We start from the raw sequence: 19,710 nt of genomic DNA on the forward strand, positions 1-19,710 counted from the left end.
AGCTAAATGATATAGGTAAATCATAAAAAATAAGTAGTTTATTGAAAAGACAGCATAAAAAGGGGAAAAAGGAACAGATGAGAAAAACAAGAAACAATAAGGGGGTAGATAACTAAACCCTATCAACAGCTCATTAAATGTAAATGGCCTAACCACACCAATTAAATGGCAGAGATTATTAGCATAGACAACTACAGACTGTATACAGAAGTTCATTTTAAATAGAAGAAACAAATAAAAGAAAAATGATATAAAAATAACAATTACCGGATCTCTCTTTAAAGAATAATCACCACACAGAAAAAAGCTGTTGACATGGTTTAGATTAACAAACTGCCATAATTCAGGACATTTTCTCATACTCAAGAATCTTTTTCAATCCTTGAGATCTAAATAAATATTAATACTATCTTGTACTCTTCATTATAAAATGTCCCACATGTTCACACATTATTAACATTTGAATTACCTCAACAGTACCTCTAAATACAGCAAATTAAAGATTTCAAAAGGAATCCTTAACTCAACTAAGAGACTAGCCATCTTTCTGATCAGTAAGTAACCACAGTATATTCTCAAAAATGGATATATATATTATATATATATATATATATGCTCAATAGTTAACCTCAATACTCAGACAAGAGACTGAGCCGAATGCTAAGAGGTAAAATAAAAACATATCTCACTACATTCCCTTCCTTTGAGAGAAGATTTAAGAGAATATAAATTTTTCTTCCTATCTGATAAAATGTATTTTGACAAAAAAATGTTAATATGTCTGCATGGCTCCTTAGCCATTAGACATGAACCATTTATAGAGACATACTATTTTAAACTAGGCACTAGTGATTTAAAAAAATGAATATGCCATGCTATTAGAGACATGTATGGTAGGGAGAGAATAGGAGTGGATATCTGCAAAATGACAGAATGCTGGAAATTATACCTAGAGTGTTTGCCCTATCTTCTCAATTTTCTGAATGCAAATATTTTATTTTACCTATGTTTGTACATCATTGCTATTATTCCTTTATTGTACTTTTGAGGTCAGTAGTAACATCTCATTTCATTTCTGCTATTGATAATCTAGGTTTTCTGGTTTTTCTTTTTGTTTTGTTTTTTTTTACCAGTCTTGCCACAGGCTTGACAATTTTTATGATCTTTTACAAGAACCAGCATTTTATTTCATTTTCTTTACTTTTTCTGTTGTCAATTTCACTAATTTATGCTGTTCTCTCCTTATTAGTTTCTTAAGGTGGAAGCCAACATTTGTTCAATTGAGACTTTTTGTGCTTCCTCTTTTTATGCTATGAATTTCCCCCTGAAATTTAATTACTGTCAGAGAAAAAGAAAAAGATATGGCCACAAACTTGGAAGTAAACAGCAGAAATTTTAAAGACGACCAAATGGGGAACAAAACACTTTATCAAGAAAAGAAAAGCCTCCAAACAAAATAGAGAAAATATTCAAATCCAACTGGAAAACAAAAGTTGTATCATTAAAACAATCTTAAAAAAACCAGAATGCTTTAGAATGAATGACTTCAACTAAGTGACTATGCAGTCAGCCACTGCCAGAGGAATGTAACCCACAAACCGTACTACAGAAAATGCCAGACAGGGCACAGAGTTTCAGAATCTCCTTTTTCTAGTTAGTACTCATAACTGAGCCTTAGCACTCAGCCCATTTCACAGACTCCTGAATGTTCAACAGGAACTGAGCCTGGGCACATATGAAGGGTGTGTGTAGAACTGCAATAATTTTTAGTTGCCCCATCCCATGGAAATAGAGTAATTTCTATGACAATATATGGAAGAATAAAATACATTTTTTTCTTACCCTCTGAGCTTTTGCAAGTTCTTCTTTTAATCTTTCGTAGCCCTTTTCTCTAACTTCCAAAACAGATGGGCTTCGTAAACGGGACAGGCTGTCGATACTCAACCCAAAAATATCATCACTGCCATCGCAAGCCTCTGTTATAGTGGCACCCTGTAAAAACTCCCTCTCTGCATTACAGTTGTCCTTCCTCGTGGCTAACTTAGTTAACCCAGTTGTGATTCCAGAGGTAGAACAAGGTGTTGGGTCTGTAACATGAATGCTGGAAAAAAAGAGAAACATTTTTCAGAAAACATCAGGACATGCTCAAAAGAACTGGCATAACACACAGCTCCAGAACTGCATTATTTAATTGGGTAGCCTCTATTTTTAATATCATGCCCCCTGCCACACCAGCTACATTTCAAGGGCTCAAAAGCCACACGGGGTTAATGGCTATCATTCATATTAGCAGAAAGAGAACATTTTCATCATCACAGAAGTTCTACCGATGGAACCACCTGATCACAGGAGTCAGCACACTATGGCCTGCAGGCTAATTCAAGCCTGCCACCTGTTTTCCTAAGTTCCGAGAGCAAAGAAAAGTTTTACATTTCAAATGGTTGAAAAGAAATCTAAAGAAATATTTTGTGGCATGTGAAAATGGCATGAAATTCAAATTTCTCAGTATGTAAGTTTTATTGGAGCACATACTCATTCATTTACAGACTGTCTATGACTGCTTTCACATCCTAAAATATTTACTATCAGGCCCTTTACCTAAGAAGTGTGCAAACCCCTGCTCTAGAACATTAACACGTATCACTCAGCATGGGCAAGTTTCTATTACTCAAATTATCTAAACCTTAGAGTAACCAAGCAAACTGTTTATTTTTACACAACAATAATCCAGAATAAGTGTTTTGATGACCTCCTACCTGATACCAGATATTTCCGCACAACTTAAACGTCTGGGGGATGAATACACAGGCTGTGTAGGGAGGTCGGAAGCATCCAACGCATTAGCCTGGATAGGGGCAGAGCATAGAGCTGCAGGGTGCGGCCGATAGATGACACTTGGTGAGGTAGTCTGCTCTTGGCTTCCTGATTCATACACACCAAGAAGGTCCGGGGAAGTAGGTGAAGCAAGGTTTACTTCATGGAAGCCTTCCAAGGGGTCATCAGCCATAGCAAAAGCCTCATCGTAAGATAGCCTGTGTTAAAACAAGAGGCAGACAGTTATTTCTAGATAGTCACCTTTAAAACTAAAGCAAAAAGTATAAGTTATAAAATGTGTTTAACAGTCCATTATAAAGTATGAGCTTACAATAAAAGACAAAAAAAAGTACAACCACTTAATATTTATTAAGTGATCACAGAGGACAGATGCTATAAAAGCAAACAATTGATCTGGAAGGGACTTGAGAGTGATAACTAATGCTGTTAAAGTGAGTATAACAAATAAGTAAGTATGAGGCAGGAATAGGACTTTGTATGACATTTTTAGCACTGCTACCACGTGTGACCTTGGGCACACAGAACAAGACAGATCCAGGGTTAGCTGTTCTGCTGTATGCCTTGGGATGAGTTGGTGTCTTATTTTCTATTTTGAAATAATTTCATATTTACCTAACCTACACCGTTCCTGTGCACCTTTCCCCCAAACTATGAAATTGTTAACATCTATGAGTTGCTTGAGAATAAGTTCAGACATAATGCCCATAAACTCTTAGTATTTCAGTAGACACATACTATATCCTAAGTAAAACTCCATTCTGCTATCAAAAACATTACCAAAATCGAAGTTCAGACATGAATCAAAATTACCATCTAATCAGCACATCCCATTCAAATTCCACTGATTGGTCTAATAATGTTCTTTATGGGCCCAAGATCTAATTCTAAATAATGTATTTCATTTCTCTAAACCTTAAATTTCTCTTCTAATGGGAAAAAAATGGGAATATTCCCTCCACATGTAGTATGCTTCAAAGATTAAAGCCTACAGACTATATAAAGTACTAAGTACCTGGCAAATAGTATGACCTTAGTAAGAATCTGTTATCACAATTGGTCAGTAATAACAACATATATTGCTTCAGTTTTTCCATAAGCAAAAAGTATTTCATCTATACTAATCAGTTACATCACATGAAAAGTCCACATGAAAACAAAAAAGTATACCACTCAAGGTTTTAATCTGATAAATCTAAAGCTAAAAGAAGCTTTATAAATCTTTTATGGACTTCCCATTGTCTGCAGAATAAAATCCAAATGTATTAACCTGAAAAAGTCTTCTATGATCTGATCCCAATCTTTCCTTCCCATTTTTTTCCTTTCTACAAAAGTACTTTGATAACCATGAATGATACATTCCTATGACTTCAAAATCTTCAAACACAAGCACCAATGCAGCATGTAATTCCTTCCGTAAAATATACAAAATTCATTGATTTGGATAAATTTAGCTCTTTCATAGCCTTAATTTTTAGAAGTGTTAAAAAAGAAGTAGAGAACAAATAACAACAGTCAATCTGGGAAAGAAAAAAGAGCTGATTCAGTATTTATCTATTCTCTCAAAATTACAGGTAACACAGATCTTCCAAAACACAATCAATCAAAACTGTAACAAATCTACAAATACCAAACTTCCTATCAGTAAGCTACTCATTAATAGCAAAGAGAAATTTCAAATCAATTACCAGGGATTTAAAGTGTTTAATATACTATCATAATTTATTACTTTTCATACAAGATAAATGTCACTCTTTATTCATAATTCAAATATACATCAAGAAAAATGTTTATATTCAAAGTATTTTCACTTAAATATAGTATACAAGCCAATTCAGCAGGTTTTCACTAAACTTTAACATTTATCAGTACCTATTTATCCCAAATATTTCTAATTCATCTCTCTATACCCTGAAGGATCATTGAATCATGGTGTGTAAAAAAATGTGCATTTCTAGAAATATAAAATGGTACAAATCCTCTGGAGAAAAATTTGGCAGTATCTAGCAAAATGACACATTATCACTCACCCTGACCTAGCATGTCACTCTTCATCCAAAAGATAAACTGCCACTTGATTAGGAAAAGCTAACATGCCTAAAGCTAGCAGCATTATTGGCAAAAACAAAAGACTGACTTCATGAACTAGGGTACACCCTCATAATAAAGCACTACATAGCTATAAAAAGAAATTAATAATATCTACTTACCACTATGAAGCAAGCTTTGAGAATACACTGGTAAGTTAAAAAGCGAAACAAACAATTATAAAGCAAACTATCTTTTATTCAGGAAAGGAGAACAAGATTACAATTTATGTGTAGAAAACATGCATATGTATTTATATATATCTTATAGAAGTGGAAGAATAATTCTAAAACTAGTAAAAACAGCTACCTACAGGAGGAGCAAGAGAACTGCATGAACAGGCATGACAGCTAGACTTTTCTGAGCATACCTTGACTTACAGATTTGAATTTGAGCTTGACAGCATGTAAATGACAAAAAAAGATTTAATGTTCAAACAGAATTTCTCAAGACAAAACAAATAAACCTAACTGTGTATTGAAATGGTGGCTAAATCAGAAAGAAAAGAACTATTTTGAATGGTTTTAAAGCATAGTAATATAAATATACATCCCTAACGAGATGTATTCTAAGGGTAAGAGTCAAAAAAAAAAAAAAGCTGCAAACTATTCTCAGGGATCACATTAGTAGAAACACTGACATTGTTATTCTGAAACTCTTATGTATAAAATGAAGCAAATACATTAATGTCAAGTGAAACCATGTTAGCGTAAAGATACAAATATAAAATCAAAAGCCGGGGGCCGGCGCTGTGGCGTAGCAGGTAGGGCCGCTGCAGGCATCTGGTGTGGGCATCAGTTGGTGTCCCAGTGGTTCCATTTCCACTGCAACTCCAAGCTGGCGTGCCTGGGAGAGTGGCAGAGGGTGGCCCAAGGGCCCCTGTACCCACTCTGGCTTCAGACTGGCCCAGCCATTGTGGCCATTTGGGGAGTGGGCTAGCAGACGAAGGATCTCTCTCTCTCTTTTTCTCTCCCTCTTTTTTCTCTCTGTGACTTTGTCTTTCTAAACAAATAATCATTTGAAAAAAAAAAATTCAATAGGTAACATCCTGGAGTCTGAAATTTGAATCAGAAATACCGAAATCATTTAATGAAACGGTAGAGCAAAACTGACCAACTGAGGTGCTCAGAGTGTTACCATTTCCTACAGAAACAATGAGGGTACCTGGAGAATGGCTGCTCCAGCCGGGGCACAAATACACAACAAAGCCCTGGAACACCTTAAAAATACCAGGCAGCAAGAAGAGAGCTATCAAAAACTACTAAGGGACAGCAAAAGGACTCCCACAAACCAAAGATCAGACAACATGAACATCAAAAAGGACAGTATTTGCAAAGAACTGAAACTCAAGTTCATGACAGTATTAAAAATAAAACAAAAACTTCACATGTTCCCATTGATCAGTGCTATGGAGCCGATTCATTATTTTCAAATCTGGTGAACAACAGAATCAAGTATTTACTACGACCATCCTTCACATCAGGGAACTAAACAGTTCATGAGAAGATATTTTCCAAAAAATTCCACTTATCCACTTAACAAATATAACTTTCTAATCCTAATGAAATAATGGGTGTAGGTAATAAATATCACCACCCATTGAAACAATTAGTTAAAGGCTGTTTGAGGAACTTCACAGTTAACAGACTGGAGTGACAGTACCTGAGACCCACTAATAACATCTTCTCATAAAGATAGATACAAATATGGTTTAAAATTCAACTCCTGAAAAAGGGACTATTTTAAGAATAAACTTAGTTTCTTTTTCCTTTCTGTAAAATTTCTATAAAATATAATTTGGCTGGTAATGAGCTGCCAATCTCACTGGTGTAAAAATCTTTTGCCTTTAAAATATATGGAAGCCTTAAGAATTATTTCATATTTAAAATACTTACATGAGTAAAATAAACTATTTTTAAGCAGCAATATTTGCTCTGTTAAGCAATGAAAGAACTAATTTCAAATGGAGATTATCCCAACTTAGAAACTAATCTTGTCAAGGATCATTGCCAGGAAGTAAAAAAATATGATTTCCTTAAATTTTAAAGTGAATTATCTATACAACTTAGCTTGCCTTATGACTTCCCTCCAAGTAAAAAAGTTGATTTCCACTCATAAGAAAAAAACAATCAAAACTATTTGTTTCTGAAGCCTAATATGTACTTCTTGTTAACTGCTCTTCCTGGAAGTCAGTAGTATTACAGCAAAACTGTCAGGCAGTAATGCTAAGAATTTCACAGTTATTAACTCATTTAATGAATCACTAGAAAAATCCTGCCAACTTCTTATAAAATCTTTTTCCAATTAAAATGAATTTTCAAATAAAAAAAAATCATAAGACAAACAACATCCCTACAACAACTTAAGAAACTAAGGTGAATTACGGCCAAAATATTTTCAATTAAATCTGAAAGATATGAATAAAACATTTATACATAATTTAAACAAAATCTATGAGCTTGATAAACCAGTAGTTCAAAGGAGACATAAAATCCATTTTCCTAGCAGTAGAAGATGGCCCAAATCCTTGGGCCCCTGAACCACGTGGGAGACCCAGAAGAAGCTCCTGGCTCCTGGCTTCCAATCGGTGAAGCTCTGGCCGTTGAGCCAATTGGGGAGTGAACCAGTGGATGGAAGACCTCTCCCTCCCTCCCTGGGAAGTGCCTGGGAAGGCAGCAGAAGATGGCCTAAGTACTTATGGCCCTGCACCCATGTGAGAGACCAGGATGCAGCTACTGGCTCCTAGCTTTGGCCTGGTCCACTGCCAGAACCAGTAGATGAAAGATCTCTCTCTGTAACTCTTTCACATAAATAAGTAAACCTTTAAAAAAAAAAAAAAGATGAAAAGAAATCATACAATCATTTAGTTTTCTTCAAAATAATACAAATGGGGGAGAACTCAATCAGGCAGGACTGATCATTGCTGATCCTCACTGTGCTAAATAATGGGAACTCTGAGGTTCATACTATTCTATCTGCTTATTTTATTTGAAATTCTCCATAATTAGAATACTCTCCAAAAAAAAGTTAGGATTTACTCAGATACTATATATATAAAGAAGAAAAAAGCATGCATAAAATCATTTTTCCATTAACTTCCAATACTTTTTTTGAAAAAAGATTTATTTATTTATTTGAGGGTGGAGTCAGAGAGAGGGAGAGGCAGAGGAAGAGGAGAGAATCATCCATCCACTAGTTCACTCTCCAAATGGCCATGTGGCCAGGTCTGGGCCAGATCATAGCAAGGAGCCAGGAGCTTCATCCGGGTTCCCACATGGGTGCAGTGACCCAAGCAAGCACTTGGTCCATCCTCCACTGCTTTCCCAGGTGCATTAGAAGGGAGCTGGACTGGAACTGGCACAGCCGGGACTCGAGCCAGTGCCCATATGGGATGCCAGCGCTGAAGGCAGCCACTTAACCCACTATGCCACAGCATCAGCCACCAATACTGTTTTTTAATTGCATTTATTTCATTGAGTAAAATAGAGACAGGGAGACTGCCCATCCACTGCCTGGGAGACAGGAGCTCATTCCAGTTCTCCCATGTGGGTGGCAGGGACCCAACTACTTGAGTCATCACTTGCTGCCTCCCAGGAAGCTAGAATCAGGGTGGAGCTGGGATTTGAATGCATGCACTCCAGTATGGAATGTGGGCGTTCCTAGTGGCATCTTAACCACTGCACCAAATACCCAACCTGATTTTGATTATAATTTTGAAGTTGGCTTTCCAAACTAACATTTCAGTTATAACAACAAAAAAAAAAAGTCATATTTACAATAAGAAGCATTCTATTTTTACAAGCTTGAATTAACAACTCAAGGGAAAAATTAGTCAAATGGCCAAACAATACAATCTTCCCATTTTTGTTAAAATAAACTACAAAATGGGGCCAGCACTGTGACGTAGCCATCACCTGCAATGCTGGCATTCCATATAGGCACCGGTTCAAGTCCCAGCTGCTTCACTTCCAGTTCAGCTCTCTGCTATGGCCTGGGAAAGCAGTGAAGGATGGCCCAAGTCCTTGGGCCCTTGAACCCAGGTGAGAGACCCAGATGAAGCTCCCGGCTTCAGATGGGCGCAGCCCCAGCCACTCTGGCCATCTGGGGAATGAACCAGAAGATGGAAGAACTCTCCCCCACTCTTTCTCTGTCTCTCTGTAACTCTGCCTTTCAAATAAATAAATATTTTAAAAATTAAAATTAAAAAATAAACTACAAATTAATTTTCACTAATTCCACAGTTCTTGATTGTATACACAGCCTGACATATTTAGAGATTTTAGTTACTGCAGATTCTCTTGTTGAGGGTTTTCAGAAAATGCTCTGAATTTAATGAGTTACTAATGTCATACCACATTTAATTACAAATTCTCGAAACAAAAATACAGAAAGTTTTCCAAATTTTTCTTAATACTGGAATCCTTACTTTGTATATGCAATAATATGTGAATACTAAACATTCAACAGGCACTTAAGTAGGCACTGACTGGATAAACAAATATCAGAAGTCTTTAGAAAGGGAATGAATAGCAAAGTAGTGAAGACCAGAGACAGTTATTCCAGGCTACCTTTGTTGAAAAATAGTGACAGAAGCATAAGCACCGTGAGAGAATACCAAGATAAGAAACTGCAGTTTTTAAGGTCTGAGGAAACCCAAATCTTTTATCAGACTGATTTCAGGAAACCTTCCTCTAGTTCAGATTCTGTCACTGACTACATGGTGGTACTATTACCTCCCCTGCCTATATTCGAGAATATCATGGCTTAATTATTAACATAATATTTTGTAGACTGTGAAGCACAGCACATTGTATGGTGCTTAGAGAGATCTAAGAAATACGGAATAACAGATCTGCAGCATGCTGCAGGTTGGTCTTATAAATGAGAAGGGATCCTCATTTATCTGAGACGAAAGAGGGAAGTAAGTCTTCCTGGGGAATTCAAGGGGTTTTCAAAAGTTCAGGGTAAATGCGTATTATGGAAAACTATACATGGAGTTCAAAAATTTGCTGTGCCAAGATAAACTCATATTGCACTGTTGTAACACACCTGAGTAGGAGCTAGTCTGAGGCAGTAAGAAGGCTAAGACATCAGCTGGGAAAGAGGCCCCCTCCGCCCCAGCCACATGCATTCTGCTATAAGTGATGGAAGTACACTCAATTTACAGTGAAGCTTGGATGGAACAATGGTGACATCAACGATGCTTTACAAAAGCAATATGGGGCCGAAATCATCAGGGAGCTGGCACTGTGGAGCAGTAGGTTAATCCTCCACCCGCAGTGCCGGCATCCCATATGGGAGTCAGTTCTAGTCCCGTCTGCTCCTCTTCTGATCCAGCTCTCTGCTTGTGGCATGGGAAAGCGGCAGAAGATGGCCCAAGTGCTTGGGCCCCTGCACTCGTGTGGGAAATCCAGAGGAAGCTCCTGGCTCTGGATCCGCCCAGCTCTGGCCATTTGGAGAGCGAACCAGCGGATGGAAGACCTTTCTCTCTGTCTCTTCCTCTCACTGTTTGTAACTCCAGCTCTCAAATAAATAAAAGTATTTTAAAAAAAGAAAGAAATCATCAGTACACAGCGCCATTAACTCCTTTCAAGAAAGAACCAGACAATACTGAAGATGAAGCCCACAGCAGATCACCCACATCAATCTATGAGAACTGCATTCATGCCTTAAATGAAGCAGATGAACAGCTAACAGCAGAAACAATATCCAATATCAGAGACATCTCAACTGGTTTAGTGGTCACAGTTACAACCAAATAATTAAACTAAAGCAATCTTTCTGCCTGATAAGTCCCGAAACTGTTGTGCCCACATCAGCTGCTGTTAAGAGCAGAGCTTTCAATAGAAATTTCCAGTAAGTGGGATCAAGATCCTGAAGCATTTCTCTGAAGAACTGCTCTAACAATACAATCCCAAAAACAATGCACAAAGTAATGGCTACCAAGAGGGAAAAGTGACCCAGCCAAAGAAAAAAGCAAAGTGGTCAAGAGCAAAGGTCATGCCAACAGTTTTTCAGATTGCTAAAGGCATCTTACTTGTTGACTCTCTGGAGGGCCAAAGAACAATGGCATCTGCTTATTAGGACAATGTTCTGAGAAAGTTAGCCACAGCTTCAGCAGAAAATGCCTAGGATGCAGCCAGCGCTGTGGCACAACAGGTAAAAACCACTGCCTGCAGCACCAGAACCTCATATGGGCACCAGTTCACGTCCTGGCTGCTCTGCTTCCGATTCAGCTCCCTGCTAATGTGCTTGGAAGGGCAGTGGAGGATGGTCCAAGTACTTGGACCCCTGCACCTATGTGAGAGACCTGGAGGAAGCTCTTGGCTCCTGGTTTCCGATCTGCCCAGCTCCAGTCATTGTGGGCATTTGGGAAGTGATCCAGAAGACGAGAGATCTCTCCGTCTCTCCCTCTCTCTCTGTAACTCTGCCTTTCAAATAAATAATCTTTTAAAAAAGAAAGAAAATGAAAAATGCCAAGGAAAGCTTCAACAGAGTCCCCCTTCAGGGCCGGCACTGTGGCATAGGAGTAAAGTCACCGCCTGCAGTGCCAACATCCCATATGGGTGCCAGTTCGAGTCCTGGTTCCTCCACTCCCAATCCAGCTCTCCACTATGGCCTGGGAAAGCAGCAGATGGCCCAAGTCCTTGGGCCCCTGCACCCACATGGGAGACCTGGAAGAAGCTCCTGGTTCCTTGCTTCAGATCAGCCTAGTTTCAGCCTTTGCAGCCATCTGGAGATTGAACCAGTGGATGGAAGACCTCTCTCTCTCCCTCTAACTCGGCCTTTCAAATTAATTAATTAATTATTTAAAAAAAAAAAAAGAGTTCTCCACCACCACCACAATGCTTGTGCTCATTCTTCTCAACAGGGCAGTTTTATGAGAATTCTGATGGGAACTCATTAGGGATCCACATTACAACCCTGACTTAGCTCCTTCTGACACTTTGTTTCCTCATCTTAAATAACTATTAAAGGGCACCCATTTTGCTACAGTTAATTATGTTAAAAAATTAAAAAACCTTCATTCACATGATTAAGTTCCCAGGACCGTCAGTTCTTTAGGGATGGGCTGAACAGTTAGTATCATCTTTTATAAAAGTGTCTTGAACTTGACGAAGCTTATGTTGAGAAATAAAGTTTATAATTTTATCTTTCAATCCCATTTTTCCACAAACTTTTTGAAATCATCCTGTACGATTCAAATATGAAATCTCCTCCCAACAGGGCATTAACTAATATACATACTCCTTTTTCAAACATGTTTATACTTTATCCCAATCTATCAAATGGGTACCCCAAAATAAACCTTCAATGTTATTGCTCGCACCTGGACACATCAAATTGCAATCCATTCATTTAATTGTTTTTTTTTTAAAGACTGATTTATTTATTTGAAAGTCAGAGTTACACAGAGAGAGGAGAGGCAGAGAGAGAGAGAGAGAAGTTTCCCATCTGCTGGTTCACTTCTCAATTGACCGCAACAGCCGGAGCTGTGTCGATCCGAAGCCAGGAGACAGGATCTTCCTCCGGTCTCCCACGTGGGTGCAGGGGCTCAAGGACTTGGACCATCCTCCACTGCTATCCCAGGCCATAGCAGAGAGCTGGATTGGAAGTGGAGCAGCCAGGTTTAGAACCGGCACCCACATGGGATGCCAGCGCCTCAGGCCAGGCCATTAACACACTGCACCACAGTGCTGGCCCCCATTTAATTGGTTCTAAACTACCATCTGTATTTTCCTTTAGGCTTCTAGAACACTCTCACATTACTGAATAGTTTATTTCAGATTGTCAATCCTTGTACTTACATCATATATATTCACATCCACCAGTGGAATTTCACCAGCTTCCACTACACTTACAATTACAACCCTGCTGTTAAAACTACAAGCAACAAATCTCTCATGAGCTTATTTTAATGATTTTCATCTTCCTCTAAGTAATGGTATCTTATTACAGTTCTTCAACTTTGTGCTAACATTTAAAATAAATTGACTAGTTTTTCACTGTTTTCTAACCATGATTCTACACAAGTGAAGCTTATGGAACTTAGTTGTAAGCCAAGAGAAATGAGACAGGAAAGATAAAGATATCAAATTAATGTTACATCATAAATATCCCTCTTCTTAGCCTCCGCAATTCTCATTCTAAATACACATTTTAATTTCTAATGCTAAATCAATTTCATACATCCTAGAAGTCCTCAACCACCCATCCACCAGCAAACACAACACTTTCTACTGGGTATCAGGCTCAATGCTTAAAGCTATAAAAGGAGGTAAGATATATAAGCCTTGCCTTCAAAGTACTAGCACATCAGAGAAAGACATCACCACGTCACTAAACATATTTCTAGTGCTCTAATTAAGTTACACTACAAATATCAAAAATAATAAATGCCAAAAAGACATGTACTCAGAATTATAGGAACAAAAGACTGGGGGGAATACTACCTAGTACAGATAAGGAATGTAGTACAGGAAAAGAGGAACTAACCAGAGGGAGTCCTCAAAACTCAGCCATTTTATTTTTAGGACATCAAGTGTATAATTTTACCAATTTACTACCCTTTGTTGAACTGTACCTTAATGAGAATTATGTTGGACAAAGGTTTCAAAGGTTTTTTTTTTTTTGTTTTTTTTTGTTTTTTTTTTTTTTTTTGACAGGCAGAGTGGACAGTGAGAGAGAGAGAGAAAGGTCTTCCTTTGCCGTTGGTTCACCCTCCAATAGCCGCCGCGGTAGCGCGCTGCGGCCGGCGCACCGCGCTTATCCGATGGCAGGAGCCAGGTGCTTATCCTGGTCTCCCAAGGGGTGCAGAGCCCAAGCACTTGGGCCATCCTCCACTGCACTCCCTGGCCACAGCAGAGAGCTGGCCTGGAAGAGGGGCAACCGGGACAGGATCGGTGCCCCAACCGGGACTAGAACCCGGTGTGCCGGCACCGCAAGGCGGAGGATTAGCCTGTTGAGCCATGGCGCCGGCGGACAAAGGTTTAATTTGAAAAAGTGTACTTCAGGATATACTCAAAGCTTTCCCCCATGAGCCCAAAGCACAAACACCTCCACCACTACTCACCCTCCCTTCCTCCACTTCCTGCCAAACTATTCCTAACTTCCCGGGCACTCTTACAATGCATACTTATGCCTTCTAAAGCTTGAGTCGCTTCTGACAGACGGGAATGCCTCGATGGCCCTACCTTTCACAGTCCTTCTGAAAACTTTCCTTTAACCCCCACTATCTTGCAGAGCAGATATTTGATATCAGATATCTTCAGAGCAGATGTCTGATTTCAAAAAAAAAAAATCTCTGGTGACATAGTAAGAATCACATATGACACTAACATTAAGTATCTCATAAAAACTGCATTAAAAACAGTTCTTCAGCATTACAACCTACACATGAAATGGCAGCAGGTAGTGGTTAAAAAGCAAACAATTTTCCAACATTACAAAGTACACATGAAGAGAGGGAGAACATGGTAGTTAAGAGAAGAAAGATTAAAGACAAACTGCTTGACTTCTAAGCTAGGCCTGTCATTTAATTAGCTCTATGATCTCAGGCAAGTTACATCATCTCTCCACGTCTCAATTTTCTCAGCTCTAAAATGGGGATAAACTATTGCCCATCTCTTAGCTTGTTGGGAGACACAAAAGGGTACAGTGCTTAGCTAAGGCCGTGGCACACGATAAGCCCTACCTAGGCTCAATGGTAGTAGGAACAGAGGTGCTATCACCATCATCAGACAACTCAGAAATTTTTCAACCACGAATACAATGATAACAAAACTTCTCATCATAACCTCAGAATTCTTTTACAGAAGTGTAGATTGGGAATATAAGGAACAAGAGTGTTAGTTAAAGAGAGTTCCATTTGAGGGAGGCACACAGTTTTTAAGCTTGGCTTTCCCATCAGTCAGCTATACAACCAGTGACAGAAAAGTAACAATATAGGGCGGCGCTGTGTAGTGCATAAAGCTGCCGCCCCCAGTGCCAGCATCCCATATGGACGCCAGTTCGAGTCCCAGCTGCTCCTCTTCCAATCCAGCTCTCTGCTATGGCCTGGAAAAGCAGCGGAAGATGGTCCAAGTCCTTAGGCCCCTGCACGGTGTGGGAGGCCAAAAGAAGCTCCTGGCTTTGGATCGGCCAGTTCTGGCTGTTGCCGCCACTTGGGGAGTGAACCAGCAGATGTAAGACTACTCTCTCTCTCTGCCTCTGCCTCTCTGTAACTCTTTGCCTTTCAAATAAATAATAAGTAACCATGCAATTATTTCATATTTCTGCACCTTATTTTCCAAACTGATGTGTAAATTCAATAAACTAATAACATCCCTGGAATGTCCTGAAAGACCAATGAATCAAGGTACCTAAAACAGGCTCACCCACATCTCACGTGGAACATTTCATGCAATCCTCCTCCCACCATTAAGAAGTTCCTACTACGTTGAAACATGAAAACCAGCAGAGTGCTGGCAACCGCACTTGCTGTGTTCTGACAGCATTTCCATTTACAAATGTAGAAAACAAGTTCAGAGAGGTTAAATGCTTCCCTCAAAGTCATAAGCTTAGTAAGTGATGGAGTGGAGAAGTTAAATCATTTTTCCTTTGGCCAGCTCACTCATTCTTTGAGTGAGTCCTGCCTGGGAGGGGGCAAACAATGTATGCTAATCACCACAATCAATGGAAACCACTGCACCTGTAAGTTTTTTCTGCCTTATTTAAAACAGGACGGGGTGGCCTAGATTTCTAAGACCTATTCCATTTTAACAATTATTTGCAGAGCCTGTGTCAGGGGTTGGGTGGGGAAGGACAAGTGGAGAGTTGAGGGAAAATGAGAGGTAAAGAATACTAGAATACTAATGAACAGGGGGTGACACTGTGGTGCAGCGGGTTAAGCTGCCACCCAGGACACCAGCGTCCCACATGGGTGCTGGTCCTGTCCCAGCTGCTCCACTTCCAGCCCAGCTCCCTGCTAATGGCCTGGAAAAACCAGGGGAAGATGGTCCAAGTATTTGGGCCCCTGCCACCCACGGGGGAGGCCTGGATGAAGCTCCTGGCTCCTTGCTTTGGCCTGGCCCAGTGCTGGCCATTGAGGCCATCCAGGGAGTGAAATCAGCATATGCAAGATCTTTCTTGTCTGTCCCTCTGTCTCTGAAACTTTCAAAATAAATAAATAAACCTTTTAAAAGAGATTAAAGAAGGTATAACCACATGAATTCAGAAAGCACAACTGGATCTAATCAGAAATCCCACTAATTAAATGCAAATGCACATCAAATACCCACCCTGGTGAAAAATTACAGGCGTTCAGTTGTCTGCCAAACCCACGAGGAAGAGTTACCTTAGACACTGTGGGTCACGAAAGCATGCGTTAATATATAACACCATTACAACAGAAAACATTCAAAGGCTTTTCTTCTAATGGTAAGAAATACACCACTGTCGTAAAATTATTTAACTGTGAAGTTTATTCACATAAATTCCACAAGGGCTCTAGGATCAGATCACATCAACCATATTTGGAATACAGTGACTGTCTAAACCTGAGAAGTCCTATCAAAATGCACAGTACTAGTAAATAAATAACATTAACAGAACAAGACCTCATAAAACTGGTGAAATATTTAACAGTATCAAATATTTACTGTGACGAGTATACAAACCTATTCTGCCTCTTTTCTCCTTGATGTGTCATTCACCATTATTTTCGTTAAAACTGCACGAGCCAGAGAAGAATAAGGATAATGGAGAGAAAGCGGGTCTTTCAATAGATTCACAACAGCGGAGTTTCGTTGTAATCCTCTTACCGGGCTCTCCAATTATGCAATCATTCCAGGGCTGGCTCCCAGGGCTCTTTCCCCACACTGAAAGAGTCAGGGGGAAAACAGTGTATAACAGATAGCCTTGGAACGGGTAACACTGCCAGGAAACTAAACAGCCTCGCAGGTACTGCCTCTGCTCAACTCAGCTCTCTGATTTTCCAGCATCTTACCAGGCAGATAGTATTATTATTGCAACTCTCCTAACTGGCAGCTCTCCACGTGCTGCGGATAGCATCCAGCATCATCCCTTCCACAGCCACCTCGCTGGCTTTTCCCGGGGCGCCAGGGCGAGCTGCTAAGGCCGGCAGGGCAGTGTCATTATGACCAGTCGGTGCAGCGTGTCCCAACTGCACCCCGCGCCTGCGAAAGCCGGGCACAGCCGAGTGCCTCCCTGGGGTAGGAGGCTCCCGGCTCGCTCTCTCCCTCCAGGTTTCGCCGAAACCTCCGAGGGTGACCTCTACGCCTCGCAGGGCGCCTGAGAAGCGGGCGTGACCCAGGTCCCGGTCCACGGCGCCCGCGCGGCCTCGGAGCTGCCCCGGGCTTCCCACTTGTGCGGGAAGTCTCTTCACCCCACTCCGCGACCCCCGAGGGCCCGGGGCCCGGCCGCGCTCGCTCGCACACGGGGAACCAAGCTCCGAGCTCCCCGCCTCCGGCGCTCGGGACCGCGCAGTTAATAAGTAACGCGCCCGTGCCCGGGGGACGGGGAGGAGCCGCCGCCCACCGCCCACCAGCGGCCCGGGGGCGCCCGGCTGACCCGGGGCGCCCAGACCCCCACCCCTCGCAGCAGCCGCGGGTCTGGGAGCCCGAGTGCCCAGGCGGGCAGCCCGCCGGGCCCGCGCCTCGATGGCACCTGCACCTGCCACAGCCGTCCCTCCCGGCCGGCTCGCGGGAGGCGGGCGGGCGCGAGGGGGGCGGTGCTCCACGCCCCAGGCCTCCCACTCTTCGCAGCCGCACTCACCTGACGAATCCACAGCGGCCGGTGCCCGCGCTCAGGGCAGCTCGCAGAGAGGCAAGAGAGCGCGCGCCTCCAAAACAGCCAGAAGCGGAGGAGGACGGCGGGCCGAAGCCGCTACACTCGGCGGCGGCGAGCGCACTGCGCCGGGGAGCCGCCGAGGGAGCGCGGGACTGCGCCTGCGCCAGGAGCGGGGCCCGGAGCCGGGAGCGGCCGGCGCCCGCGGAGGGAAGGCGGGGCTCGGGGCGGGGCCTCCGGGGGCGGGGCCTCCGGGGCGGGAGGAGCCGACGCGTTTCCGCGCCCCCTGGCGCCGGGCGGGGCTCGCGGCAGGTGCCGCCGCTCGGGCTCCAGGTGCTTCTGCGAGCGGTTTCCGTGGGAACGGACGGGACGGCGCCATGCCGTGTTGCCCTCCGCCGGCGCGAGGCCTCGAGGTGGCTTCCCCGGCGTTGGTCTCACCCGGCGTCGGAAGAGGCACGGTGGCGGCGAGCTGTGGACTGCTAGAATCAACCCGAGACGGCGTCCACATGTACCTTACCGCGTGTGTGCGTGTGCATGGCGGGGAATGGGAGGGAAAGACTGATAGAACCTGGACTCCTGCGTTCGAGCCACTGGCAGAGCATTCCAGAATGTCCTTTCTGTACCTGCCTCCTCCTCTCTTCTGTCAGCTATTGTTATCAAACTTCGCTCTCAGCCCCCTCCACCCCCCACATACACATTTTAAGTTCTCCAGGTAGGAGAAGTGAAAATACTGACAGAACCAAGCTCCTGAAAGTCTGATTAAAAAAAAAAAAAGACCATCGCCGTTATGTGGCTATGGCTAGGTATACTGATCAGATCTACTAGAGGCAGTAAAAAGTAGGTTTGTGGCTACTGGAATCAGAACTCCTGGCCTAACTGTGGGGCTGGCCTTGAGCAAGCTGATCTTTATATAACCCAAATTTTCTGGGGCTGGCGCTGTGGAGTACTGGGTAAAAGCCGCAGCCTGCAGTGCCGGCATCCCATATGGGTGACGGTTCAAGTCCCAGCTGATCTACTTCCATTCCACCTCCCTGCTATGGCCTGGTAGAGTAGCAGAAGATGGCCCAAGTCCATGGGTCTCGTGGTCAAATGGGCCCAGCTTCGGCCTTTGGGGCCATTTGGTGAGTGAACCAGCAGATGGAAGACCCCTCTCTCTGCCTCTGCCTCTCTGTAACTCTTCCTTCCTTTTTTTTTTTTTTTTAAGTGTTTAAGCGTTTTTATTCAGTGAGAGGAATGCACAGCAAAGTGAGGGCTTTAATTAGGAGAGAGCGAGAGAGGTCTAGAAGCTAAGTTGGGTCCACACCAGGCAGATAGCAGGCCAGCAGCCACATGGAGCAAGCATACATACAAGAAAGCAGAGACAGCCGGCAACAAATGTTCGCAACCAAAAAAGGAGGCCTTTTATCTACTCCCAAAGGGGAGTGGTGTTACTCTTCCTTTCAAATAAATAAATAAATCTTTAAAAAACAAATTTTCCCATCATTAAATGCATATAAGTGTGTAATTAAATGCATATAATAATGTGTGTACCTCATTGAGTTGTTGAAAGTTTAAATATCTAATACATGTAAAGCAGTGTACTGTTTGATACAGAATGCCTAAACAATATTAACTAGTATTATTATTGCTAGCATCCATCTATAATCCAACTGGAGACGTAGAAAGTCAACTTTTACACTTGTCTACCCCATCTCCAGTATGTCGTAAATCCTATGTATTCTAATTTCCAAATAATAGAATTATTATCTGTCTCATCTCAGATGCAATGCCACTAGGTAAGCCCTTCCTCATTAATGGACTCCCTTACTCCATGTAGTTGGCTACTCATTGATTTAACATTGTGTTCCATCTGTGCGCCTACTGCCAGACATGGGGACAAACTGTTAGTCCCACCATCCAAGGACTCAAATGCAGAAAGAAAGTGTGTCAACAATAACTAATTGGAATGAATAAACTCCACATGCAGCAAACTCTATGGGCTCCCCAGTCTTGCCAGACTCATTC

General features: G+C 42.0%; 1 protein-coding gene across 5 annotated transcripts in view; it reads right to left on the minus strand.

The window, feature by feature from the left end:
• The window catches only part of RAB3IP (RAB3A interacting protein), a 57,822-nt gene extending 39,971 nt beyond the window's left edge, over positions 1-17,851 (minus strand). The window contains exons 1-5 of one of the 5 annotated variants that reach the window (XM_062203238.1): positions 17,695-17,851; positions 16,578-16,778; positions 16,200-16,263; positions 2,757-3,032; positions 1,843-2,101 (exon numbers count right to left, since the gene is read on the minus strand). In XM_062203238.1, coding sequence (XP_062059222.1) covers positions 1,843-2,101; positions 2,757-3,007 — 510 coding nt within the window. In that variant the 5' untranslated portion in view covers positions 3,008-3,032; positions 16,200-16,263; positions 16,578-16,778; positions 17,695-17,851. Of the gene's footprint in view, positions 1-1,842; positions 2,102-2,756; positions 3,033-16,199; positions 16,264-16,577; positions 16,779-16,906; positions 17,186-17,694 lie in introns of those variants that run through there. The other 4 variants (XM_062203239.1, XM_062203236.1, XM_062203240.1 and 1 more) reach the window with 4 other exon arrangements.
• Between the last annotated feature and the right edge of the window lie 1,859 nt (positions 17,852-19,710).

The sequence above is a fragment of the Lepus europaeus genome, chromosome 10 (assembly GCF_033115175.1).
Source record: "Lepus europaeus isolate LE1 chromosome 10, mLepTim1.pri, whole genome shotgun sequence".
NCBI classification, from domain to species: domain Eukaryota; kingdom Metazoa; phylum Chordata; class Mammalia; order Lagomorpha; family Leporidae; genus Lepus; species Lepus europaeus.